The 25871-nt window shown below is 33.1% G+C and overlaps 11 protein-coding genes across 11 annotated transcripts; 4 read left to right on the top strand and 7 right to left on the bottom strand.

Annotated features, from left to right (window-relative positions):
- Window positions 1–336: 336 nt before the first annotated feature.
- BX664DRAFT_282580 (uncharacterized protein) lies at window positions 337–3253 on the top strand. The gene is made up of 10 exons (XM_051541569.1): window positions 337–413; window positions 479–522; window positions 627–762; window positions 831–1055; window positions 1162–1285; window positions 1374–1437; window positions 1538–1706; window positions 1778–2037; window positions 2139–2835; window positions 2900–3253. The coding sequence occupies exons 1-10, from the start codon at window positions 357–359 to the stop codon at window positions 3098–3100; spliced, it is 1977 nt and encodes a 658-aa protein (XP_051399208.1). The 5' UTR covers window positions 337–356; the 3' UTR covers window positions 3101–3253.
- Window positions 3254–3381: 128 nt separating this feature from the next.
- BX664DRAFT_265131 (uncharacterized protein) lies at window positions 3382–5126 on the top strand (the record flags this gene model as incomplete). Its single annotated transcript, XM_051540852.1, has 4 exons — window positions 3382–3780; window positions 3875–4108; window positions 4449–4722; window positions 4801–5126. The coding sequence occupies 4 exons, from the start codon at window positions 3382–3384 to the stop codon at window positions 5124–5126; spliced, it is 1233 nt and encodes a 410-aa protein (XP_051399207.1).
- Window positions 5127–5518: 392 nt separating this feature from the next.
- Window positions 5519–6211, bottom strand: BX664DRAFT_336121 (uncharacterized protein). The gene has a single exon (XM_051546028.1). The coding sequence runs from the start codon at window positions 6163–6165 to the stop codon at window positions 5704–5706; it is 462 nt and encodes a 153-aa protein (XP_051399206.1). The 5' UTR covers window positions 6166–6211; the 3' UTR covers window positions 5519–5703.
- A 219-nt stretch (window positions 6212–6430) lies between these two features.
- Window positions 6431–7620, top strand: BX664DRAFT_336120 (uncharacterized protein). Its single transcript, XM_051546027.1, has 4 exons — window positions 6431–6604; window positions 6663–6727; window positions 6847–7247; window positions 7324–7620. Exons 1-4 carry the CDS (start codon window positions 6509–6511, stop codon window positions 7494–7496), a joined length of 735 nt encoding a protein of 244 aa, XP_051399205.1. The 5' UTR covers window positions 6431–6508; the 3' UTR covers window positions 7497–7620.
- A 505-nt stretch (window positions 7621–8125) lies between these two features.
- On the bottom strand, window positions 8126–9307 carry BX664DRAFT_336117 (uncharacterized protein). The gene is made up of 4 exons (XM_051546026.1): window positions 9139–9307; window positions 9004–9068; window positions 8460–8863; window positions 8126–8396 (listed from the first exon to the last, which is right to left on the bottom strand). The coding sequence occupies exons 1-4, from the start codon at window positions 9232–9234 to the stop codon at window positions 8224–8226; spliced, it is 738 nt and encodes a 245-aa protein (XP_051399204.1). The 5' UTR covers window positions 9235–9307; the 3' UTR covers window positions 8126–8223.
- Window positions 9308–9938: 631 nt separating this feature from the next.
- Window positions 9939–13471, bottom strand: BX664DRAFT_336115 (peptidase S8/S53 domain-containing protein). Its single transcript, XM_051546025.1, has 7 exons — window positions 12763–13471; window positions 12588–12702; window positions 12428–12471; window positions 12120–12333; window positions 11896–12045; window positions 11117–11806; window positions 9939–11005 (listed from the first exon to the last, which is right to left on the bottom strand). Exons 1-7 carry the CDS (start codon window positions 13333–13335, stop codon window positions 10161–10163), a joined length of 2631 nt encoding a protein of 876 aa, XP_051399203.1. The 5' UTR covers window positions 13336–13471; the 3' UTR covers window positions 9939–10160.
- Window positions 13472–14725: 1254 nt separating this feature from the next.
- On the top strand, window positions 14726–17013 carry BX664DRAFT_336114 (major facilitator superfamily domain-containing protein). Its single transcript, XM_051546024.1, has 10 exons — window positions 14726–14913; window positions 14976–15019; window positions 15083–15331; window positions 15418–15524; window positions 15609–15626; window positions 15687–16057; window positions 16153–16175; window positions 16244–16512; window positions 16582–16794; window positions 16870–17013. The coding sequence occupies exons 1-10, from the start codon at window positions 14747–14749 to the stop codon at window positions 16894–16896; spliced, it is 1488 nt and encodes a 495-aa protein (XP_051399202.1). The 5' UTR covers window positions 14726–14746; the 3' UTR covers window positions 16897–17013.
- A 376-nt stretch (window positions 17014–17389) lies between these two features.
- On the bottom strand, window positions 17390–18956 carry BX664DRAFT_336112 (uncharacterized protein). Its single transcript, XM_051546023.1, has one exon. It carries the CDS (start codon window positions 18895–18897, stop codon window positions 17599–17601), a length of 1299 nt encoding a protein of 432 aa, XP_051399201.1. The 5' UTR covers window positions 18898–18956; the 3' UTR covers window positions 17390–17598.
- A 395-nt stretch (window positions 18957–19351) lies between these two features.
- On the bottom strand, window positions 19352–19794 carry BX664DRAFT_336110 (uncharacterized protein). The gene has a single exon (XM_051546022.1). The coding sequence runs from the start codon at window positions 19759–19761 to the stop codon at window positions 19405–19407; it is 357 nt and encodes a 118-aa protein (XP_051399200.1). The 5' UTR covers window positions 19762–19794; the 3' UTR covers window positions 19352–19404.
- Window positions 19795–21772: 1978 nt separating this feature from the next.
- BX664DRAFT_159847 (PIN domain-like protein) lies at window positions 21773–23413 on the bottom strand. Its single transcript, XM_051539934.1, has 5 exons — window positions 23027–23413; window positions 22690–22951; window positions 22509–22616; window positions 22289–22436; window positions 21773–22216 (listed from the first exon to the last, which is right to left on the bottom strand). Exons 1-5 carry the CDS (start codon window positions 23218–23220, stop codon window positions 21897–21899), a joined length of 1032 nt encoding a protein of 343 aa, XP_051399199.1. The 5' UTR covers window positions 23221–23413; the 3' UTR covers window positions 21773–21896.
- Window positions 23414–24310: 897 nt separating this feature from the next.
- Window positions 24311–25864, bottom strand: BX664DRAFT_336107 (Bin/amphiphysin/Rvs domain for vesicular trafficking-domain-containing protein). Its single transcript, XM_051546021.1, has 4 exons — window positions 25603–25864; window positions 25435–25506; window positions 24762–25358; window positions 24311–24661 (listed from the first exon to the last, which is right to left on the bottom strand). The coding sequence occupies exons 1-4, from the start codon at window positions 25795–25797 to the stop codon at window positions 24515–24517; spliced, it is 1011 nt and encodes a 336-aa protein (XP_051399198.1). The 5' UTR covers window positions 25798–25864; the 3' UTR covers window positions 24311–24514.
- Window positions 25865–25871: the final 7 nt, after the last annotated feature.

The following is a 25871-nucleotide window of genomic DNA, read 5'->3' as shown; positions in this document are numbered from 1 at the left end:
CATTGAAAGAAAAATCAAAAAATTACGTTTTGATCTCTACCATTCTTTCTTTGTTTTTGCCCTTTCTTTCTTTCTTTTTTCTTTTCTTTTTCTTTTTCTTTTTCTTTTTCTTTTCTTTTTCTTTTCTTTTTCTTTTTCTTTTTCTTTTTCTTTTCTTTTTCTTTTTTTCTTTTTCTTTTCTTTTTCTTTTTCTTTTTCTTTTTTCTTTTTCTTTTTCTTTTTCTTTTTCTTTTTCTTTTTCTTTTTCTTTTTCTTTTTCTTTTTCTTTTTCTTTTTCTTTTTCTTTTTCTTTTTCTTTTTCTTCCTTTTTTTTTCTTTTTTCTTTTTATTGTATCACTATTATATTGACACTAGATATGGAATGGCTTGAAGTATATAATCATCAGTTCAAAAATTCATTCTATGTCAATCAGGTAATTTGATTATATATATATGTATAAAAGTAAGGCTGAATCTCCATTTCGTTGTTCTACTTTAGGAAACTGGTGAATGGAGTAAAGACCGACTCCCAAATACATTAATGTATGTAAGCAAAGAATGAATGATTGATATTATATTGACTGTCAATTAATCATTGCTTTTTTATTATAATTATTATTATTCTCTCTTTTTTTTTTTATCTTTAGTACAAAAGCAAGATCGGATACTGTTTGGTTCATTCAGAATATGAATTGTTATTATCACTCCAAAACAAATCAATGGTCGCACCATCCTCCTTCTTCGTCTTATCCAGTCATACTACTTTCGAATCGTTTTGCCATGGTAAATATCGAACAATAATAAATAACAAAGCTGCATCCATACTAATCATTTTATATGTGTAACCTTAGGATCCATCTCACAAAACTGACGTTTCTTTACCTATATCAAGTCATCCATTATCTCTCGAAACAAATGAACGTCAACAATCTAATTTGAAAACAAAATATCATCAACATACTTCAAGTTCAACTCACACCAATAAACCGTTTGCCCCTTCTTCTCTTGTTATCAACAATGTTACGAATCATCATTCAGATCCACCAATGGCCAAAAAACAAGGTTCATTGCTGCAGGTAACAGGAATCACTTGATATTTGTCTTGATTTGTTGTTTACTTTTTGAACTCTCCTTGATTTACTAACTCGTTTTTTTTTTTTTTTTTTTATCTCATAAAATCAGCTTTCGAAATCTTCCATAGAAGCGACTTTTAAATCAAAGATCTTTCCTCAAGTGCGCAAAAGATTTTATAGATCATCATCATCCATATGGCATCCTCCTTCGGCAACATGTCTTGATGTTAAAAGTAAGTCAAAAAGAATGACAGTGTTATTTTTATTTTTGGAAAAAAAAAACAAAGATGTTTAATATATGATATGTTTGTTTATATATAGAAGAAGAAGGTACAACACTTATGCATCCTTGTCCCTGCCACTCTCCGAAGCATCAAACACTAGAGTAAGAAAAAAATTCAAAATTGTCAAGGAGCAAAATCATTGTGTGACAAATATCTCAAATATTGCCTCTTTTTTGTTTTTCTTGTCCTTGGTGACGTTAGGATCACTTCTTCACCTATAATCTCTACTTCAACAACAAATGATAATCATAACAGTAGTTGTCAAACATATTCTTTTGAAGAGTATGCAGCAAATCATTTTACAATTCATAAACGAGGATTTTTGATACGAACTCCTATTCCATTATCAGAAATGATATCTTGGACAAAAGTAAGTTAGTAAACAGATAATAATCATATTATTATCATCTTGAAGTTTTAATATCTTTTTTTTTTCCTTAGTCATCCATTTACAAACCATTATTGGTTTCTCCAAATAGAAAACACTCCAAAAATGCAATCCACTGTTTCAAACTTATTCAGATGATTATGGGCGATCGACCAAGACAACAAACTAATCTATCCAGCAACAACAATGATAATGACGATGATGATGTACAGGATATTCAGGCGATCCTCCGATATGGGCTTACTCAGGGACAACAAATGCGGGATGAAATTTATGCACAATTATGCAAACAACTTGACCAAAATCCTAGGTCGTAAGTTTACATATATATATAAAAGAAAGTAGTACATAAGGGAGGTAAAGAGGAGTTTTATTGATTGACTGATTGATTTTTTTTTTTTTTTTTGATGATAGATCAAGTTGCCAAAAGGGATGGGAATTACTCTCCGTACTTTGTTCCACCTTTCCTCCATCAAAAACATTGGCATTCTATTTAATTCCATTTGTGCAACATCATCTCACAGAAAAGGAAGATATGGATACAACGCTCTCTTTTTGTACTTCTTACCTACTTCTCAAAATTAAACGTATATGTCAACAAGGTGCTCGTGAAAAAGTCATCAGTAGAGCGGAAATCCAGCTGGCTAGGATGGCCGTGTCTTTACCATCAGAACAACAACAACAATCATCCTCTTGTTTTATGTTTGGAAGATCCTTGACTATGATAATGAAACAACAACAACAATCTCTCAAGATACCTCTTATTGTTCCTTTTTTGGTAGAAGCCATTAGTAAATTACATGGACATTCTGCTCAAGGTATTTTTCGTGTTCCTGGTTTGACTGATCTAGTGACAGCGTTGCGAGTCCGCATTGAATCGGGCTATTATGATGATGATGATGATTTGAAGACATTATGTGGTGGTGATCCTGCTGTACCTGCCTCTTTGCTTCGACAATGGTTACGCGAATTACCTACACCTTTGATCCCCATGTCCTTTTATGATCAATGTATTGACGGAGCAAGCGATATTGATACTGTCATGGATATTGTTGGTCGTTTACCAGATGTGAATCGACGGGTATTATTATATATCATTGGATTTCTTCAGGTAAGACCAAATATATAGATATCTAGAATATCGAATTGATAATTATTTTTTTTTATTATATTAGGAATTCTTGGCACCTGATGTTAGAAAGAATACTTTAATGACAGTTAACAATTTGGCCATGGTGTTTGCTCCTAATTTTTTAAGATGTCCACTTACTGACGATCTGAACTTGGCTTTACAACAATCAAAACATGAACAACGTTTTGTACAGACGTTACTTTTGGGAAGCAAGGTGGATATGGATCGACAACTTTATAATTAGATTATTATATTTAAAAATCAGTTTTTTTTTTTTTGATTTATTACATTACTATATTATCATCTTTAATAAAGAAACGGATAATCGGGTTGATCTTGGCTATCCTGTGTAATTTTTCTTTTTCTTTTTTTACTATGCAACAAAACTGTAAACCTATCCAATGGATTACGCGGTATGTGAAATTGGGCACTTGGGGTGGGGGATTCAAATTTGTTTCCATCGTCTATATATTTTCTTCTTTTTGACCATTCTTTTTCTTTTCTCTTTCTTTTCTTTTATAGATCATGTTGCAATCAACTCTATTTATTTATTTATTGATATTGGTTTTCCTCATATTGATCATTGATGCACAAGATATTGGGTTTGATCCTTCTGTAGATCACTTTGACACTCATGCTGTCCTTAATAAAGGTAAACCAAAAAAAAAAAAAAAAAGAGTTGAATTGATTTTTATTTTATTTTATTCTTTTGGAGTAGATTTAGATAGCTTGTTTTCTGTTGAATACCATCACTGGTATAAGGTCGTAACGAACCATGCAGCTAATCAAAAATATGCTCTTGTATGTTGTGGACAAGACACCTCACATCCTGATTTGATCAACCAACATTACGATGCCATTATCAATATTCCAGTCAAAGCAGTGGGTATCGACGGTGCATTCAACGTGTTACCTTTTCTCGAGGTAATAAAAAAGTCATTTTTTTCACTGTATGATCCATTCATAAGTATACTTATCATTTTCTTTTTTTTTTTTTTTTTTTTTTTTGGTCTTGTAGCTTTTACAACTTCAAGATACCGTGCAGTATATCAATGGATACGAAAATGTCACGTCTCCATGCTATCAACACTTGCCCAGAGAATCTCAAGATTTGGATATGATGTTTGTTTCAAATGATGCGACTGCTAGTATGGAAAAGAATGCTGCTGTTGTGTTTTCTGCCAATGACAATCAATTGACTCCACTTGCGGTAAGTCTTTTCATTAAAAAAAAAAAAAGGATGAAAATAATCGTGACACTAGATTAATTTTTTTTTTTTTTTGAATATAGAAAGCAAGCTGGCTTTTATACACGTCTTTATTTTATGACAAAGAAAAGGAAGCCATGGAGATTTTTGGTGCGATTCAAAAGCAATATAATTGTCATGCCTCTAATCTTTCAAAAACACCACATCGACCAGCCATTGCATGGACATCCTATCAACAAGATGAATGGCATATGTATCGGGATCCCTATTTCAAGCAACTGATGAAGGATGCAGGTAAATAAATAAATATAAAAAAAAAAGGTATAAAATCATTCTTTTTTTTTTGGCTAATCAACTCATATATATATATATTTCAGGTGCAAAGCTAGTGGTACCTTCCGATCCTCTTCAATTCCATCAAGATATTCATCATGCGGATATAGTGATCGATCAAACGGATTTTAGTAAGAATTTGGTGAACACAGATGCTACTTATGAAGACTGGCTTGATGCTGGTGAATTCATTGCTGGAACAGTTAGTTTTGATCAACCATTTATACATCACAATACTTTGTATCGAGTAGATGGACTAGTGGATGAAAAGGGATTTCTTGATTGGACTCAACGAGCAGCTGCACGACCCGACTTGGTATTGACAGGTACTACTTCAAAAAAAAAAAATCAAAATTGAATTGTCATCTTATTCCTTTTTTTTTTTTTTTCTCAAACTTGATTAGATATGATTCATCTAAGCTATCCACTTTACAATCGATCTTATCAATACGTTTGGCTACGTAATTTCGCCAAAATGGATCACTCTCGAGTCATCACACCATCAACCTATTCTTGCGTGAAACCCTCGATGGCATCATTGGAGACATGTTCATTGCGTCGTGATCTATTCCCAGAAAACGATGCTTCTTCCTCTTTTCGACATCCTGGCAACGTGGGTTTGATTCTTGGCATCTTGGCAACTTGTGGACTGACTGTAGCGGCGATTGTCTTGTATAGAAATTGGCGGAATCAAACCAAGATTGAATATTTCCCTCTTACCAATTTTTAGAAAATGGAATCTCATCATCATTTGTAGTTTTAGTAGATTAGTTTTAATTTTATATCATTCAATTTTATTTTATTATTTTATTTGTATGTGTACTGTCAAATAAACTGAATTGATTCCCTCTCAATCTGTTTACAATCTTCTTTATCATCATCATCATCAACATCATTATCATCATATTAAGGATATTATGATGTACCGTTCGTTATTTTTTTTTCTGAAGTAACAGCATAGACGAAACTGGAGATGTAATCCATGTTAGGAAAAAAAAAAAAAAAAAAAAGAGGGAGAATATTCCCTTTTTTAGATATCCAGTTGGATTGACCTAAAGGAAACCAGATAAAAAAAGAAAGCTGGAATTTTTAATCCTGGGAATATCGAACCAAAAAAAAAAATAAAAATAAAATCGAATGATGTATCCATTGAGGAATAGGTCATTTTATTATAGAGATCTAAATAGATGTTGGTATATTGTTGAGAAACCAATGAAAAAAAAATTATATAATGCGGGATTGGTCATTAGGAGAATTAAAAAAAAAAAAGGAGGGGTTTGTCTATAGATGTATCATGAAAAGAAAGATCATCTAAAAACAGGATAAGGTTCGATATCTGTTGGATGATGAATAAAAGAGGAGGAGGTAGAAGACATATCAGAAGCAGGATCCTCGTCCAGTAAAGAAGGAATACGTGAGAGATCGATATGACGACGGCGAGTTTTCTTATAGGTGTGTTGTGCCACACGGGCTTCAAACTCCTCTGCATAGTTCTTGGTAGGATCAATAGGTTGAGGTTCTTCCGTCAAGTACCCGAGTTCATCAAAGAATAACCGGATACTAGTGGTGCATATGTGATTACTGTTATCCGTCGTCGTTTCATCCGGTGTCAAAATCATAATATCCGTAAGATTTTCTTGGGATAAGGAATCATCAAGCCAGCATCCATCATCCTTCTTCTTTTTTTTGTCTTTGCAAATATCATCATCATTCATTGGGGAATCCTCTGATGTTAATGTTAAAAAGGAGAAACAATTATTGTCATTCATCCTTAGGTATAAAAAAATAGATAATGAATAACTATTTTGACTGGTATCATGGACAAAAAAAAAAAAAAAAAAGAAAGAAAAAAAAAGATCAAATGGGACTAGTTTTCTAATAATTTACGGAAAATCAAGGAACAGACCAACAAAAAAAAAGCCATTCCTTCATTGACATATCCAATCAATGGTTGTTCCTTGTCCTGCCAAGTTCTACTGCGATCGCGGAGTCTTGCGCCCCAAATTTCAGTTGCTGACGAACCTTATTTAAATAAACCAATGAATAGGATTTTCATTTTTCTTTTCTTTTGTTATCCTTTTCTTTCCCCCAATTACTTTTTTTTTTTAAACCATGGCCCCAATTGCCTTTTATGATCTTGTTTTGGACACTCCTAATGAAATCTGGAGTCCTAACACGTTAAAGGCTCGTATTGCATTGAATATCAAGGTAAGTGAAAAAGAATGTATTTTTTAACTCGTTACTAACTCTTTACTATTGTACATAGGGTCTTGATTATGAAACAAAATGGCTCGACTTTTTTGGTATTCATTCTGAAATTCCAGATGTCACGTAAGTTGAGAAAAAGTACATTGAAGAAACGCGTCGTTCATACGGTATATACGTGTGAATATGAAACCAAAAAAAAAGTGTTACTCATACGGAATTACTAACCTTTTTTCTCAAAATAGGAATAATGGTAAACGGCCTACTGTGCCGGTGATTGTTGATCCTCAGCATGATGACAAGGCTGTACAAGATTCGTGGGAAATTGTCAAATATTTGGATAAGACTTACCCAGACACTCCTCCTTTGATTGTTGGTAACAATGAAGCCCTTCAATTTTTCTTTTACAATTATTGCAATACCAATATCCTTTTTCCCGTATTCAAGTTGTGTGTTTTAACCATCCAAAAAAGATGCCCCACTACTGCTATTCAAGAATGGTTCCGAAAAGATAGAGAAGCATTTTTCAAGATGACTTTGGAAACTTTTGCTGGTGACGAACAAGTACAGATCGATGCCATCAAATCTGGTTTGGCATTCATTCATACCACTCTCAAGTCATATCCTTATTTATCCGGTGAAAAAGGTAAAAAAAAAAAAAAATTTGACAATATGGGAAATAAGTGAAAACTTGATATAAAAATATTTTGTTGTTATTATAGTTGGATTCGCTGATGTGGTCTTGGCCTCTTGTTTTAAGATGTTATCTGCTCTCAGAAGTGACCTATTTGAAGCTACATTTTTGAATGCTTATCCTGATACTGTGCTGCGCGATTGGTGGAATCAAATGGAAAAGTATACAAAGGACGCCCCTCCTGCCAAACCTCACTTGTGAAACGTATATGAATGTTTTTCACTATAGTCAAACTTGTACTTTAGTTAGTTGATCTTTTCTTCTACATCCCGACATCCTCCAAGTATCAATAAACAATCTACTCCTCTATTATCTTTGAAACTATGCATATATTCTCTCTCTCTCTCTCTCTCTCTCTTTTTTTTTTTTTTTTTTTTTTTTTTTTTTTTTTTTTTAAGCTCGCCTCATTGTTATATAGCAACGGTGTCCTTGTTTTCATGTTTCTGAGTATGTCAAAAGTCTAGGGTTCAATTTTTTTTTTCATTCTTGTAGTTTATTCATATTCTATGGATCACTTCATGTATTTATAAAATAGATATATCTCATTCTATCCTATTCAAGTCTAGTCTAGTTCCATTGTATCCAGATAGAAACCAAATGACCTCATAAAAGAAAAAAAAGGATTACAAAACTAAATAACTCTTTTGTATGAAATCATCTGTCATGATTCCTTTAAACAAAACAAGACTATAAAGTAAATGATTATCATGAACACTTATCATCGTAACCATCGTCCATCATCCGTAGATATTATCACTGGAACGATCAAAAAAAAAAAAAACCCCCTATTGTGCTATATGTGGTGAACATTATATGAACCATTTTGAGATTAAAAAAGACATAAAAAAAACAATGTTTATTAATAACTTGATATTGAAGAAATAAAAACTAAGACTAACTACATCACAGAATTTTCATAAAGGAAGGATCAATGGACAGCTTCTGCAGGAGGTGAATGTTTCGTATACTTTTCCATTCGACGCCACCATTGGCGAAGGACATCATCGGGATACGCATCCAAAAGAGTCTGTTCAAACAGATCACTTCTAAAAACAGAAAACATCTTGTACAATGCAGCCAAGGTCACATCTGAAAATCCAGCTGTCAATATGTATAAAAGGATAAATGTTAGTCTTTCACTTTTTTATTATTATTATTATTTACGTTTTTCACCGGATAAATAGGAATATGATTTGAGAGTAGTATGAACTAAACCTAATCCAGATTTGATATTCTCCACATGGACATTTTCATCATCACCAGCAAACTCTTCCAAAGTCATGTTGAAACTTTGTTCTCGTGTTTGACGGAACCAATTCTGCATTTCCTTCGTAGGGCATTTCTCTACTACAGTCAATACACATAATTTGAATATTGGGACCAGGATGTTAGCATTGGCATAGTTGTAAAAGAAAAATTGAAGAGCTTCATTGTTGCCATGGATCAAAGGGGGTGTGTCTGGGTAAGTCTTATCCAAATATTTGACAATTTCCCACGAATCTTGTACAGCCTTGTCATCATGCTGATGATCCACAATCACTGGTACTGTTGGTTTCTCACCTGTTTTCCTATTTTGAAAAATAAAATAATCAAGATAGAAATAAAATGTATATAAGTACACAAGTAAATATTTTTTTTTTCTTTCTGTAGATAATATAATGACAACAAATACATAGATGTATTATTGTATTTTTCTTCAATAACTTACGTGATGGTTGGAATAACAGAATGTACTTGAAAAAAGTCAAGCCATTTTGTTTCATAAGAAAGACCCTAAAGAGATAAACATATATGATTTAGACTAACATTACTGTTATATATATATATATATATTGAAACTTGCCTTGATATTCAGAGCAATACGAGCCTTTAATGTATTGGGACTAAATATTTCATTAGGAGTATCTAAAACGAGATCATAAAGTTCAATAGCTTTCATAATGTATAAAATGGTTTATAAAGAAAAAGAAGAAAAACGACATACTTGTGTAAAATAAAAATAGAAAAAAAAAAAAAAAGAAAAGAGAAACAAAAAGAAATTGTACTATTTGACCTGAGTTTGGAATCGTTTCGCTTGGAATACTTTTTTTTATGCAAAAAAAAAAAAAAAAAAAAAAAAAAAAAAAAAAAATAAAGACAGTTTATTAAAGTAAATAACAATTAATATATGTCTATAATAAGAATCCATTGGTTGCAGGATGTTTCATAATCATCATTCAAAAGAGAGTTGTCCAATTTCTTTATCAAATCTGCTGGAAGTGTAATTTTCAAGATCACCAATAGAAACCCAAGAGCTAAGAGTTTGACTTGAGAGCTTGAGGTTGTTTGGTAATCAATACATCCCACCGCCAGTTTTGAGCAAATCCATGAGTAAGGATAATTCAGCACAGACCGATACCAACACAAAAATCCTAGAGTCCATATTTGACAACCAGAACCATGAGCAGAAGACTTATCACTGGCTACTACCTTCTCCTTTTTTCTTTGAATTTTTTAAAAAAGCCATTTTTTGACGTCTAGCTATTGAGATACTTTTTTTTTCCATCAGGTACAAGGTAAAATCCTAACATATATTTTTTTATTTCACCTAAATACGCTGGATACATCATCCAATTTTATCATTCATTTATCCATCATCCATATATCATCACATATCATCCATCATCCTGCATCATCAAAAAAAAGATCACACTTTGATCAGTTTGAATTCCGTTTTTTTTAATGGTGAAATAGAATAGTGAAAGAATACACGTAAAGGTGAGATAATAGTACAAATCATAATAATAAAATAAAAAAAAAAAAGATAGAGGAGAGGGAGAACGAAATAGTACTACTACAAAAGAAAAAAAAAATACAAAATATAAACTAATTGGTAACACGAATATGACCAGAAGTCCAAGTATCGAAATCAGCTTGCTTTTTGGGATTGCCAAAGATATGAAGAGCTCTAACGGTGATTTCATAAGTACCTTTAGGCACAGGAATAGGTTTGTTGCCAGACTTGTAGTAAGAACCATCCCATGGAATGGATTGAGCTTGTTCGGTAGGATTCAAAGTATTACGGGCCAAATAAGTTTGATCAGGGAAAGCCTTGCCAATGACCTTGTGGGACTTGACATCCACTACATCACCTTGAAGAAGAGCTGTACCAGAAAGTAAGCGAGTGATAATATAAGCTTCGGCTTTCTTGCTACGGTTGAGCACAAAGGTTTCGTTCTTTTCATAGGCCACTGTACCATTGCTATTACTAGAAAGATAAGGGAAGTCTTGATCAAAGATGGGTAAATCCTTTTGACGACCTACTACACCAAAGTAAGGAATGGACAAATCGAGACCATTCTTCTTGTTGCTGGACTTGAGTTGTACATAACCACCATACATGATATGTTGCTTGACATCCGTATGAGGAGGGATCACTGATACCTTAACCTTGACTGACTTTCCAGGAGCAACTTTGATGGATTTCTTGGAAATACGTAACTTGGCAGCAGCAGTGGTATAGTTGATGGGTTGAATATAGGTATATCCAGATGTGGCGAGATCATAAGGAACAACACTGAGAGATACATTGTTGCTGATTTGGTAAGACACAGTCTTGGATCCATGATTGGTGATGGTGAAAGTTTGAGTCTTATATTGGTTGGATGAAGTATCATTGAAGCTGAATTGACCAGGAGTAATATGAACATTTTGTTGAATCGTGTCATAAACTAGAAGAAAGAAAAAAAAAAAAAGACGATGAGTCAAAATACGTTTTTTTTTTTTTTTTTTTTTTTTTTTTTTTTTTTTAATTCTTCTCTTTTAGAAATCCTTTTCCTTACCTTGAATAAGACCAGCACCTTGACGGAGAGGAGAATCGATTGCCTTTTCACCATTTTGAACAGGAGCCTTGTAAGCATAATTTTGGAATTCTTCCATGATATAGGTACCCTTTTTGTTTTTACCCTTTGCAGACTTCAAATAGAGAGCAATAGAACCAGATAAATAAGGAGTAGCCATACTAGTACCAGACATCATACCCCATGAACCCAAGTAACGAGGAAGAGTAGAATAAATATCACCACCAGGAGCACCAATGTTGGGACGAAGATCTAATTCATAAGAAGCACCAACACTAGAGAAGGAAGACACAGTTTTGGCAGAGGCAAGTGGTACAGGAGATAATTTTCCATCAAAGGTCAATGAGACTTTTCCTTTCTTGATAGCAGCAAGAAGAGCTTCACCATCTTTTTGAGCAATGCCCATAACAGGAACCTTGGCATCAGGAGCAGAGGGAGTAAAAGCATCACCACCAGCATTATCATAAACAACAACCCCAATGGCACCAGCCTTGGCCAAGTTAGCTGACTTGATACTGAAAGTGCAAGAACCACGTTTGACCAAACCATAGTTACCTTTAACAGTAGCAGGAATAGTGGAAGGATCACAAGCATCCTTGGTACCACCAACAGCTTTATCACCAGCAACAATATCACCAGATGGGAATTTACCACTTTGACTAGAAGCATATGCTATAAATATAATAAATTAAATTAAAAAACAAAAAAAAAAAAGAATGAGTATCATATAGATAGCGTCAAAAGAGTCTCTATTTCTTTACCAATAGCATCAGAGAATCCAGTAGCCTTGAATTTGTAAACCAAGTTGTGAGCATTATCAAAGGAAGCTACGGAAATAACACCTTCTCCAGTACTGGGGGAACCAACAGTAAAAGCACCAGATTGACCAGCATTACCAGCAGCAATTACAACTAGATAATATATCAAAAAAGAAAAAAAAAGATAATGAATACAAATGTATAATATATATATAAATATATTTTACCTGGAACACCCTTCTTTGCAATTCTTGAGGCAACAATAGTATCAGGACCTTCACTCCAACCACTGTTATCACCCAAACTCAAGGAGATGATATCACTTCCAGCATCGTAAGCCTTGAGCAAAGCCTTAATGATAATATCGTTACCAGTCGAACCAGTACAACCAAATACGCGCCACATACCCAAAGTAGCATCAGGAGCCACACCAGTGAAATTCTATATATCGTTATAAAATTTATATATAGATATATAAAGAGTTATTACAAAAAGATAAAAAAAAAAGACTATTTTTTTTTCTTTGATGACTTACAGCAGATGAACCAGCAACGATACCAGAAACATGAGTTCCGTGACCTGATTGTGTATATAGATAAGAAAAAAAAATAAAGGTGGGAATAACGGGATGATGAGCATCATGCATATAATTTCCATTATTGTTGTTTTTTCCTTTTTGTATATTCTGTTTTTACCTGAAGCACCAGAAGCAGCACCACAATTATCCAAAGGAGTAGGACCAGGTCGAACAATAGGATTGGGTTGATTACTATCATACTTGTCACCAACTAAATCTTCACCATATCGAACCTATCATAAAAAAAAAAAAAAGGATGAGCCGAATGAATAATAAAATATGTATGATCTTACTTTGTAACCTTTGCCAAAACCACCACCAAGAGCAGGATGTTTATAATCCACACCAGAGTCAATGATACCAACAACAATACCTTTACCAGTATTTTTCAATTCCTTATGAACACGGTCCACTTGAGTCAATTGATGAGGAAGAATGGTTTGAGCAATATTTTCGTTTTGGTTGGTGACAGGAATAGCGGTGAGTTCAGGACGTTGAATGGCACGTATGGGATAGACAGCAGTGACGTGTTCGTGGTCAAACAATTCTTGAAGTTTTTCATCATAGCTAGAAGCTGTTACTAGAGAAGGGTTAGGGTCATGTAAATTGAAGGAAAGACCATGAAACAAGTCATGTTTAAATTGTTCGTGTATCTTGACATCATGTTCAAAAGAGGTGGACAAAGAATGAACAAAAGGATTGGCAGCTTCTTGGTTGGCAAATTCTACAATATAACGACCAGTAATAACATCATCAGAAGGAGATGCTTTATATTTACTATGATGAAGTAAAGCGTCAGTGGTGCCTTGAAGATAAAAAGTAGCTAAAGCAAATAAAGGAACGATAGAAATCGAACTTGGTTTCATTTCTTATAGGAGTTTGAAATCAACCAAGGAAAGGGAAAAAAAAAAAGAATGGAAGGGAAAAAGAAAGAATAGGAAAGATAAAAATTTATATACTAATAATAATATGTAAGGGGATAAAGAAGAAGATGAAAAAAAAAACAAACAATAGTTTGAGTTTTTATACGAAAAACGAGTTGGTTGATAAAAAAAAAAAAAAAGACTTCAAGTAGTTGACTCTTTTTGAGGCAAGTTATCCCTTTTTTGGATTCTTTGAGTAACGTTGTGTATTTTTAATTATTATTTTGTAACAAAAAAAGAACTCATAGAAATCTTCTGCCGCATGAATTCCTCTATTTATCATTTTTTACCAAAGATCTATCAATCTTCATTGTCAAAGTTACGGCATTTAAATCTAACGCGTGTTCTATCACCATTTGAATACAACATGGTTCTTATCATGGATCAATAACTGTGGTTTACTTAATATATATAAAAAAAAAGGAGTTACAAGAAAAGTATGGATATTTTTTTTTTTAAAAAAAAAAACTATCTTCTCGTCAAAACATGATCACTATCAAAGTAACTTTTTTTGTTAAAAAAAAAAAAAAAAAAACAAAGAAAAAAAAAAAACTCGATGATCGGCAAAATACTTGATGTGCCGCTTCAACAACAAGAATTACCCAAATTGGTTGGCAATAGATCACGTTATCATCCCAAAAATAATACTGCTATAGATGATGTTGAAATGGTACCACTTATTCCCACCAATCATATGCATCTCAGATTACAAATAGATAGTTACATTGACAAAATCTTGATTTATGATTGAATGGAAGACTGAATGAGCCGTGAGTTGACAAGGTGATGATTGAAATGAATGGTGATTGAATGGATGGTGATTGACAGCATGAGGATTGAATGGATAATGATTGAATGGATAATGATTGAATGGATAATGATTGAATGGATAATGATTGAATGGATAATGATTGAATGGATGATGATTGAATGGATGATGAATGAAATTGAGTGATGGAATCATGCTAAAGATATGAACATAACCATTGAAAGAAAGAGAAGGAGATCCAGGCATTGGTAGTAAAAATAATATTATACAATATACATATGTGATATAGATTTGTATTGAAAGGGGCAAAACTTTATCTCATTGGAAAAATGAACTCCGGTAATTCACTACAAAATGACTGGAGGAAGGTGATGGTGAGTCAGATGAAAACAATGCCGTAAAGTTCATGCCTTATTGGGTCAACAATTTCCCCCGCTTTTTCATTTGCTGTGCGGAGTCCAACCTTTTTTTTTTAGTATACATAATAAGCTTTTTTTTGTGGGAGATCTCATTCAAATATAATCTTTCTCTTTTTTTTTTCTTTCTTTTTTCTTTCTTTCTTTCTTTTTTTTTTTATACTGAAATATGTCTATAGAAAAGATAGAAACTACCGAAGTACATACCGAAAAGTTTGAATCTAGTTGGGGAAAAGACGTTGAATACAATGGTGAAACAGTTGACTTTGTTGAACCAGACGCCAAAGAAATGAGAAAGTTACTTTGGAAGTTGGATTTGCGTATTGTTCCTTGGTTGTAAGTTATCTATAAAAACGATTATATTATTTTATATTAAAATGTTATTTTGATTTTAATAGAGGTGTTCTTTATCTTTGCTCTTTTTTGGATCGTGTGAATATTGGTAAGAATTATAATATGAGAGTTGAAATATATTCTAAAAGGTGACCATATATTTTTTTTATAGGTAATGCAAAGTTGGCTGGTTTACAAGCAGACTTGAAAGTTTCTGATGACGTTTACAACTGGGCACTCTCCATCTTCTTCATTGGTTACATTATCTTTGAAATCCCTTCCAATATGATGATGAAGAAAATTGGTCCCAATCGTTGGATTCCTTTAGTCATGATTGCTTGGGGTGTTACCATGGCTTGTATGGCTGCCATTACTAATTCTGCTGGTCTTTTAGCAAGTCGATTCTTTTTGGGTATCACAGGTAAAGAAGAAAAAAAAAACTATATCGGATGCACGTAGTTTGTTTTTTTGTTTTTTTGATCATTGTTGTTATTGTACTACTTTTAGAGGCTGGTCTTTTCCCTGGTGCTATTTATTATTTATCTTTATGGTTTACTCGCCAAGAACAAGCTACACGTGTTTCTATCTTCTTTAGTTGTGCTACTGTTGCTGGTGTAAGTTACTGTTATCTAGAAACAAACATCATATACTGAACACAATTTCTTTCGTTATTTTTTTTTTTATTTATTTATTTCTAGGCCTTTGGTGGTGTTTTGGTAAGTAAAATATGAGAGAGATAAACAAAGTTGATTGACTTTATATATATATATATTTAGGCTTATGGTATCATGCAAATGAATGGTCTTCAAGGTTTAACTGGATGGCAATGGATTTTCATCATTGAAGCTCTACCAACTATTCTTTTATCTGTAGCAACCTACTTTATTCTTCCTGATCTTCCTCACCGTGCCAAATTTATCAATGAACGTGAACGTGCCATTGTACTTCATCGATTGAAGAAGGATGCTGGACCATCTACTGAAACTCACTTTTCATGGAAACAATTCTTTGCCGTTTTTGTGGATTGGAAGGTTTATATGCATTCTTTGATCTATATCTGTGGTGCCACTCCTCTCTACAGTCTTAGTCTCTTTTTACCAAGTATCATCAAAGGAATGGGTTATACAGATTTGGCTGCTCAGGCAATGTAAGTGATATCAAAAAAAAAAAAAAAATGGGAGGGAAATTGAGTGAATACTGAATAAAAGATCGTTTTTTGCTTGATTTGGTTTCTTCCATTAGGTCTGCACCTCCATATGCTATTGGTAAGATATTTTTATACATAATTTAAATCAACTTTGGTCTAATTTGAATTCTTTTTTTTTTATCATAGCTTGTTTCTTTACTGTGATGATTGCGTTACATGCAGATAAAAAACGTGAACGGGGGCTTCATATTGCAGTACCAGCATTTGTTGGTATGATTGGTTATCTCTTACTAGTGGTATTGAAGGATCGGGGACCAGTGGCTATGTACATTGCTGCTGTGATCACTACTACTGGTGTCTTTTCTCATATCCCATCCATGTTATCTTGGTTCACAAATAATATTGGTGGTCATACAAAACGTGGTGTTGCTAGTGCTTTTATTATCTCCATCGGGGTAAGAATCATAAAAAAAAAAAAAAAAAAAAGAGAGTTATCTAATCCTTTTTTTTTTTTTTAAAAAAAGAATGTCGGGGGTGCTATTGGGGGACAAGTATATAGAGCAGATGATGCACCTTACTATTCTCGTGGTCATGAAATTTGTCTTGGATTGATGTGTGGTGCTTGGGTATGCTCTTTACTCTTCAAGTTTTTGTTGGAGAGAGAAAACAAACGTCGTGATAATTTGACACCCGAACAACATGCCAAAGAAGCTTCTGGTGAAGAACTCTGTGATTTGGTAAGAAAGAATAAGAAAGACTAATGATATCTTCAACTCACATTCTTTTTATTATTCCTTTGGGGTTGTTAATAGCATCCTGACTTTAGATATATCTCTTAGTTATAATTTATACTTTATTTATTATTCTATCTTACATGATTATGTTTATATATTACTTTTATTCCCACACATTATTATAGTCTCTCTCTCCTCCTACTGTATTTTTTTATATATGTATTTAGTTCATTATGTATATATAATTTATACAAAATTACTAATAAATAAATAAAACAAAAGAAACATATACTGGAAGAATGATTATGCGGTTGTAGCAAAAAAAAAAAAAAAAATGAAAGGTAGGACAAGAGTCGTGGCTTACCAAAAAAAGGCATACCTTGTTAGCACTATGTGGATGCATTGTTTTTTTTTTCTTGAAATGATAAAGGGGTAAGTACGTTCGCAAGGCAGTTCTATTGGATAGAATTACTGTATTGCAATGCAAGTACTTTTTTTACATGTAGAAAAAAAAATGCAAATCTCATTGGTCAAATAAACCTATAATAAAATAAAAAGAATAGTTGGTTGTTTCCATACGTGTCATTTATCGTCAACAGTGATGCATGACTTTTCAAAACGGATAAATAAAAGACAAAATTCCGAAGATAGGGGTTTTTATTTATTGAATGATCATATGATACAACGGGTCAAAAAAAAAAAAAACTACATGACAAATGTATGGTATTCTAACTAATTCTATGGATGATTTGTAACCATCAATCATACAGGACGGATTCCATAAAGAGTCATTCCTCGACACATATTTCACGATGATGGCGTTGATGCTGATATTGATGATGATGATGATGATGTGGATGATAAAGTTGCTACGTTTGATGGTATATGATGATATTTCTTCCTTGAATGCCGTCGTTGTCGTTTCTTGTTCTTCTTTGTAGTTGATGGAAGCACTGGATAGGTGAGTCGATGATGGCGATAAAGAGTTTGCAACAAGACATTTTTATATTTGGGCCCCACTAGATCAGGAGTATGATAAGCCAATCGATTCATAAGGTTCACAGCACTCTTGTATTGTCGTTGATCGCAGAGGGCAAGTAATACGGTACTCACCATGGCATGATCAGGGACAATGCCATCTTTTTCCATTTCATCCAATAAAGTCATCATCTGATCGTAATCCTTTTGTTTTCGAGTCATATGTAGCAAAATGCTGTAGGTGTAAGCGGTCGGGCTATGTAGTGTTGTTAGTTCCTGACAGAGCGACCATGCCAATTCCATGTCGTTCTTCTTGACGCAAAATGCCACAAGACTGTTGTAAAAAGGCCGTGTTCCCGTCAATCCAAGCTGATGCATTTCCTGACACAATTGAATCACTGTCTTTGTTGTTTCTGCTAGCTGTTTGGTTTGTTTTTGTATTTTTTTGCCGGTCTTGTTGCCATTGTTTGGATGAATAGACGACTTGACAGGAAGTCGTTGTGAAAGAAGATTAATCAACATGGTGTAAATGTATATCAAATTACGAGATTGTCGACCAGACGGTGGATGGAGCTTGTGATAGACAAAAAGGGTATCATGAAGGACGTATAAACCACGCACATGTTGCTTGATATAAAGGACCCGTGCAAGTTGATGGAGAGCTTCATGACTTGGTAATGTTCCTTGTGTTTCGAGAAGTCGTAGGTAATATTGTAAACACATATCAGCTCGTCCTTTCTTTGCATACTGAATGATGGCAATAGAGGTTGTGGCATCTCGTTGTTTCGATAAATAGTGCGAAGGAAGCGTTGTATCAACGTTGCCATTGTTGTTGACGTTGGTATTGGTAGTACTATAAGCACGCATCATGTATTGTTTCCCCAGTAATAATGAATACATGGGGAAATTAGAAGAGTAACATGGTGTAAATGTTTGAGTATGATAAAAGGATCCAGTTGTTGATAATCTTGACCAGATCAATCGATTGTTGGTTGTTGACCAAGAGAATCTTTGTTTTTGTCGTAGTCTTGAACAAGAAGAGCAAAGAGATGATTTTCTTTCTGATAAAGACGTAGATAAAAACAACAAACTTTGAAGCAGACGGTCTATTGATCTACTTGATGACATGCCCCAAGAGGTCTGTGTTATTATTTAAGAGAAAAAAAGAAGGAGAGAGAGAAAAAAAAAAAAAAAAAAGAGAGAACCAGCGACTATTGTTTTTTTTTTCTCTCATTCGATAAAGCTCTTATGCGGAATTTAAACCGTTCAGTCACAAAAATAACTTAACTATGAGCAAACAACGAAACATCAAGGAAAAAAAAAAAGAGCTTCAGGAACAGGATAAACTCATTAGAAGAGATAAGGAAGGGGTTCATTTTTGTCATCATCAAAAGAAGGGAGTTAATGAAAAAGCGGAAGATGCATATCGAAGCGAACGTATCAGTTGAAATTAAAAGTATCCCCACATAAGATTTAAATAACAAATAAATGAAAAACAGTGAATAATTTTATTATTATTATTATTATTTCATATCGTGTCATGCACATAAATATTACATTAGATTATGATTATGATTATTATTATTTTTTTTTTGTTAAAAAAAAGGGTATAAATCAAGTTGAAAAGAAAATTTTTTAGATCATGGACCCATCTACTTCATAAGTCCCGATGATTTTACGATCCCCGGTTCGACATCGTACTCTCCATTTACCATTGGGTAATTTGAGATAGAAATTAGAAAAGACATTACTTGTCAATGGAGTAGCCGGTGAAGAAGAAGAGGAAGATGTGAAATAATCATGTTCATATTCCCCTGATAAAGTGTTACAGGAAGATGACAATGTTGGACTTGATGCTACAGTATCATTATAGCTAGCATCATCTTGATGATCGTTCTCTTGAATTGGTGGAATGACAATAGATAAATTGGGTAACATACTTATACGTCCACGACGAGATAAATGATTCTTTCTAGTAAGAGATTCAGGCATAATGATGATTGATTAATGAGGAACAAAAAAAAAAAAAAAAAAAAAAGGAAAAAAAAAAAAGAAATCACACCATACCACTTGATTTATATATCATACTCCTTTTCTTTTTTTTTTTTTTTCATCTTGTTGCTGCTTGATTTCAAAATAGAGTGCTGTTTTGTTTATGTTATTAGCCATGCATAAAGCGTGTAAAAAAGAAGATAAAGATCGTCGATAAAAAAAATATTTTAACTTTGGAATGCCCTCGTCCTTCTGCAAGAGTATTAGCCAACATTATTTTATTATATTCAGTGAATGAGGGGGTGGAATTCATAAAAAAAAAAAAAAAAACTAATGAAACAGCTAACTAATCAACTACCTAATCCTAGGATAATCTTCAAAGTCTAAACTTGGGTTGAATCCAATTATTGGCATCCACAAACATTGCATACGTTTCATCCGTAATTTTTCCGGTTTCCTTCAATACATTGATGCCAGCCATGAGTCCATTCCAAAAGTTAACGCCCTTGATGAGATCCCCCTTAATATCTTTGCAAGTAGTAAAAGTTGTTTCTGCTGATGCCAATGCAGTATTGTTGTCGTTTTCCAAAGTTTGTTCCAAGTAATATTTGGCTACAATACCCAGAGCAACATTATTGTCCGTCAAAAAAGGAAGACTAAAAAAAAAAAAAAAAAACGGTCAATGATTCCATTGATTTTTCCTTTATCTATTTTACCTATCTGATATTTCATGATAATCATTTCTTTCCTTCTCCACCAATCCATTCATAAAAAAGGATAAAGTCAACATTTCACATAAATTTCGATAACTGCGATTTAGAGCTTTGACAAATCCATTGAATACTAGCAAGTCACGATGAAAGGGTCCCGACCAAGGTGCATTCTAAAGTAGAAGAAATAAAACAGATATGTACAATTAGTAAATAAATAGAAATAATCATAGATAAACCTGATATATTCCATACCTTGAATTCCATTGGTAATAACGACAATGTACGAGAAAATAGCGTAATATGTTGTTGTTGTTTTTCTGCAGGGATATATATAAAAAAAAAAGTTGTTCAGTACCTACCATAAAGAATATAATGCCGAAAATTGACAGATGAGGCGTATTCCGATCTTATCAACTTACCATCACCAATAGGTTTGCCATAGGTCTTGCTAAAAGGAAGGGCTGTAAGCACACCAAATCGGACTAGTTCAAATGCTGTCAAGTAAGCCTCTTGATCAGAAAAACTAGGTTTGTTGAAAGTTGATAAGGATTTGGAAAGTGCACGACCCCAAGTAGTATATACATGTTTTGATGATGTCAAAAAGCTATTGGCAAAAAAAATATCAAGAAAATAAAAAATAAAAATAAAAAATAAAAATATAAAAAAAAATAAAATAAAAATCAATCAAGAATATATAAAGAACCTTGCGATACATATGCATACATATCTTGTACTACTTACTCCCGAATTTCTAAAAGTTTCCAAAGTACATTTGCTACGATTTCATTCTTTTCTACAAGGATCTAAAGAACATAAAAAAAATAAGGAAAAAATTAAATACAATGACTTGTATTGAGATTTCATATATATATATATATATGATGGATGACATACATGTTCAGAATTATTTCGCGCAATTGTTTTGGATGCTTTTTCATCGTTTTCTGTTGCCTTGACACAGAATGCAATATCTACTTGGTCGATCTGCAATAGAATATTATTAGTTTTCAATCTTTTCATCATTTTTCTTTTTTAGAACCTACCTGTTGATCCTTCATTTCTTGTTTGATTTTTTCGTTGTCGACATTCCAAGTACTTGTTTTTTCATAAACATTGTTCAAAAAGTTGGCATTGTTTTGACTTTCTGTACCTCCTTGTCCAGGTTGATGATACATGATTTGTTCTGTTGAAGGTTCAAACCAGAAATAGCATGCCACTTTGCGTGATTGGAAGAATTGATGTAATGGTTGAGTCAGTAAGCTTAATGTTTGTGTTCTGATACTAAGAAGTTGAAGCAAAAAGTTGCGATATTCTGTCGTTTCTCCATTGTCCAAAGGCGCATTTTCAATCAAAACCCCAGAAACCAAGTTGTTGATGACCTATTATGATAAATATAAAAATAGAATTGATTTTTCTGTATTTTTATTCTTTTTCTTTTTCTTTTTCTTTTCTTCTTTTAAAAAAAAATTGACTTACCTGAGGACCAATCAAACCACGCATCAAATAATAATATAGTTCATCTGGAAGTCGATAACCGATAAATTCGTGAATATCATTTGGAGCTTGTTCGACATTTAGAGGTCTGACTTCGCCTTCATCAGTAAGGATCAAATGATATTTGACAGCACATCGTGTACGACAAAAAGTATCAATATAACCAGTTTTCACTACATTGGGATCATCAGAATAAGCTTGAACAGCATTAAATCCAGTCTTATGCTGTTTGATCAAATCTTGTACACCTGAACAAAATAAAAAAAAATAATAAATAAGTGATATGAAAAAAAAGTATGCTTTTTCATTTTGCATCTTACCTTTGAATGTGAATGAAATAACTGACAAAGGTGGGAAAGTAGGGCAATATTCGAATCCCGCGAGTATACAAATGTCCAAAAACTGTTCTTCAGATACATGCAAATCGTTCAATACCGTTTTTTTGTTGACTGTTTGATAATTTCCTTTCTACAAAAAAAAAAAAAGATTAGATATGAGTCATATTTGATCCTATATGTTTCTCTTTCTATCATCACTTACTGTAAAATCAATTGATGTAATGATTTTGTCAACGTTCCACATCAGTACTTCATCACCACCATAAATTGCATTGATGATTTGACGGGGATGATTATGCATATAAGCAAGCTATTAAAAAATAAAAATAAAAATAAATGAGTGTTAATTTATCATTTTTTGAAAACAATCTATCTATTTATACCTGAGCCCATGATGAATAAGGAGCACGAATGAATTCAATATTGTGCTGTCGTAGAATATAAAACACCAAGTTGAGCACGTCAGGAAGATGAAAGCCACCACCACTAGCGAATTTTGACAAGGCTGCATCGTTTTTTCCTTTTTCATAGAATTCCCAAGCTACAGCACGATGACCAGGACGAGTATCTTCACCACTGAAAGGTTTGGACTTTCGAATAATGGATAGACCAGGAAAAACAAAGATGGGTTGAATATGATTTGTTCTATGTAAATTAAAAATATGGGATATAGAAGTTAGCCACCAAACTATTTTGAATTTGATAGATTAGTCTTATTACTTGAAGTGTTCTAATTCTTTTTCAATGGTATGTTGTAGAGTCAAAGGTGTACCACCCATAGCAGATAAACTTGGTTCCTTGATTAATACCTTTCGTAACCAGTAATTACCATCAATACCCAATCTAGTTCCTTTGAGCTGTGATACTGCTACTGTTTCGATTAGTCGTCTTTCCCCTGTGAATACTATAAGCATAATAAAAATAAAATGACAAGATTACTTCGTGAACAAACAAAAAAAAAAGGTCTTCCTATGACAAAATAGTCATCTTCTGTTGCTTGCTAAATAAAGAATGGCATGATCACTGTTCTATAGACATACTTTCAAAATGGCGAATAGGCATTGGATTATAAGTTTGAGAGGTGAAAAGAAAAAAAAAAAAAACTTTTAGTGAGAAGAAAAAAAAGGAGAGAAAGAAAAAGTAAAGCTGGACCGCGTTTTTTCTATTTATTTTTGCTACAACAATATTTTTCACTCCGCTTCCCCTGCTTTTTCAAAAGCTTGACATTTAGCACTTGTTGGTGGTGGTTTTCAAAGTCGCTTCCATCCTCTTCCTCTCTTTTTGGTTGATTCATCCATTTTTTTTTTATTTATTGATCATCCCATTTCTATTTTTTTTGTTAGCTTCAATTATCCTTTCTTTGGCCTATTCATCAAACATTCAAGTATCTTTTTACACTTCGTAACTCGGTCAGAAGTGATCATCATCGTACCAAATTTAAACTGAATATAGACAAAAGATATTCTTTTTCAATAGTATTAATAGTAATAATTTATATCGCATATCTCGATTGATAGAGTAATTTAAAGACGAAAACGTCAATTCAATCATCCCTCATCCAATAATGATCATCATCCAATAAAATGACAATCATTCAATTCCTCTCTAAAAAATAGTTTAATCTCATCTAATCCCATTTTATCGCTTATCTTGCCATATTATGTGCAATGACCACTAAAAAGATATTATCAATTATTTGAAAAATCGCCTGATGATGCCCTTATGATTGATATTTACAGCTAAAATTTAGCTGAGGAATTTCAAATTTTTGGCTGTAAAATCCAAAAGTTCATCATTTTTTTTTTCTTTCCTGACATCAAGCCTGGGAGGAAACTTTGCCTTTCTCTCAGAAGTCATCATCATCAACACATAAAATTTGAACACAAGACAAATCATTTTCTTTCACTTTATCTAATGTCATTTACGTTTGCCATATCTCTATCATCATCATCGGTGTGATATTTTCAACCTCCACGAATAAGCATCCTCAAGTTGTCCCTGCGATTTAATCAAATCATGATTTTCAAGTATTTATTGACATGATATTTCGTTTTCCTTGGAATAGATAAAGAGAATAATAAAAATAAAAATACTAAAAATAATAATAAAATAAGGGGGGATAATATGATCAATACAGATAAAAGTTCAATATAACAGTATGAATAAAAAAAAATAAAATGAAAAAAAAATAAGAGAGAAAAAAAAAGATTATTCACGACTTTGACGATAAATAGATTCTTGAGTCACTTGAATTTCATCCAGTTCTGGAGCTAACTCTGATAATAATTCTTGTGCTTCCTTGTAATAATTAACTTGAGCATGGACAAAATCGGCCAGATTACGAAGAGGTTCAGGCTAATAATAATAATAATAATAATAATAATAATAATAATAATTCATCATGAGTTCATCTTTTTGATTTTTGTTTTTTTTTTTTTTTTTTATGTTAACTTACATTTTCCAAAGCGATCTTCATCAAACTAGTAGCTTCTTCCACGGCAGCGACAAATTGATCTTCAGCTTGTTCTACTTCCAATCGTGCAGCATCAGATCTTTCAGGACGGGCAGATCTGTAACGAGCTTTACAAGCATCAAGAGATAATCGTACAGATTGAACATTACGTCTGGCTTTGTTGGCTTGTTCAATAGCTGTTGCAAGGGTTGTTTGCATAGGTTGATTGAACTTGGCGATAATATCTTGATCCATTTTGACACGAGCATTACCCACCTTTTCATTGATTGTGGCCAACTTAAACAGAGCTGTTCCAAGAGGTTCTTCTACTCCAATAGCTTCGGCACCTTGACCAGCAACACGAGAAATCGCATGAGATAGTGTTTTGGGATGTTGTTTGGCTTCGTCTTGTTGTACTTGTTGTTCTGTTTGAGCACGTTCAGCAGGAGATAACGCCAAATTTTGGAATTGACTTGCCATAGTACCAGTTAAACCTACAAGAGTTTCTTGAATTTGTACAGGATAATCATATGCAGGTTGATTATAAGTGCGAGCAACTTTGAGAAGATTCACATGGACCGAACGGAGAGCATCAACGCGCTATTATCAAGTAATGATAAAAATATGATGATGATGTTAATATTAGCTCAGGTCTCTATTGTTTCCATCCTCTTACCTTTTCTAGATCCTTATACTCTTGAGGAAGTTCGGTGATGTCTTCAGCAGTGCCAAGTCGTTCTTGAGCATACTATAAAGAATTAAACATCATTAGTTTCAATCATATTTCTTTATCAAATCAAATAGTTAAAGAAAAAGATAATAAAAAAAACACTTGTTTACTTACTTGTCTTACTTGACCAAAACCTTTGCCTAGTTTTTGAGCAAAAGGATTGAATTTGGAACTAAGGTTCGCGAATCCATCTAAAGCATTGTTGAGTACCAAGTTCGGATTGATAGCAGAAGATGAAGGAGAAGTAGGAGCAGCAGTATTGTTTTCAGCATCTACTACTTTAATGCCTTCAGATCCTGGTTGAGCCATGGTTTAACTATTGTAATAATGAAGTAAAAAAGAATATAAAAAAAAGAAAAAGAGAGGGAAAAAAAATAGATAAA

The sequence above is a fragment of the Halteromyces radiatus genome, assembly GCF_025201355.1.
Source record: "Halteromyces radiatus strain CBS 162.75 chromosome Unknown BX664scaffold_5, whole genome shotgun sequence".
NCBI lineage: Eukaryota > Fungi > Mucoromycota > Mucoromycetes > Mucorales > Cunninghamellaceae > Halteromyces > Halteromyces radiatus.
Note: the sequence above shows the minus strand (reverse complement) of the source record. Positions and strands in the feature narration are given on the sequence as shown.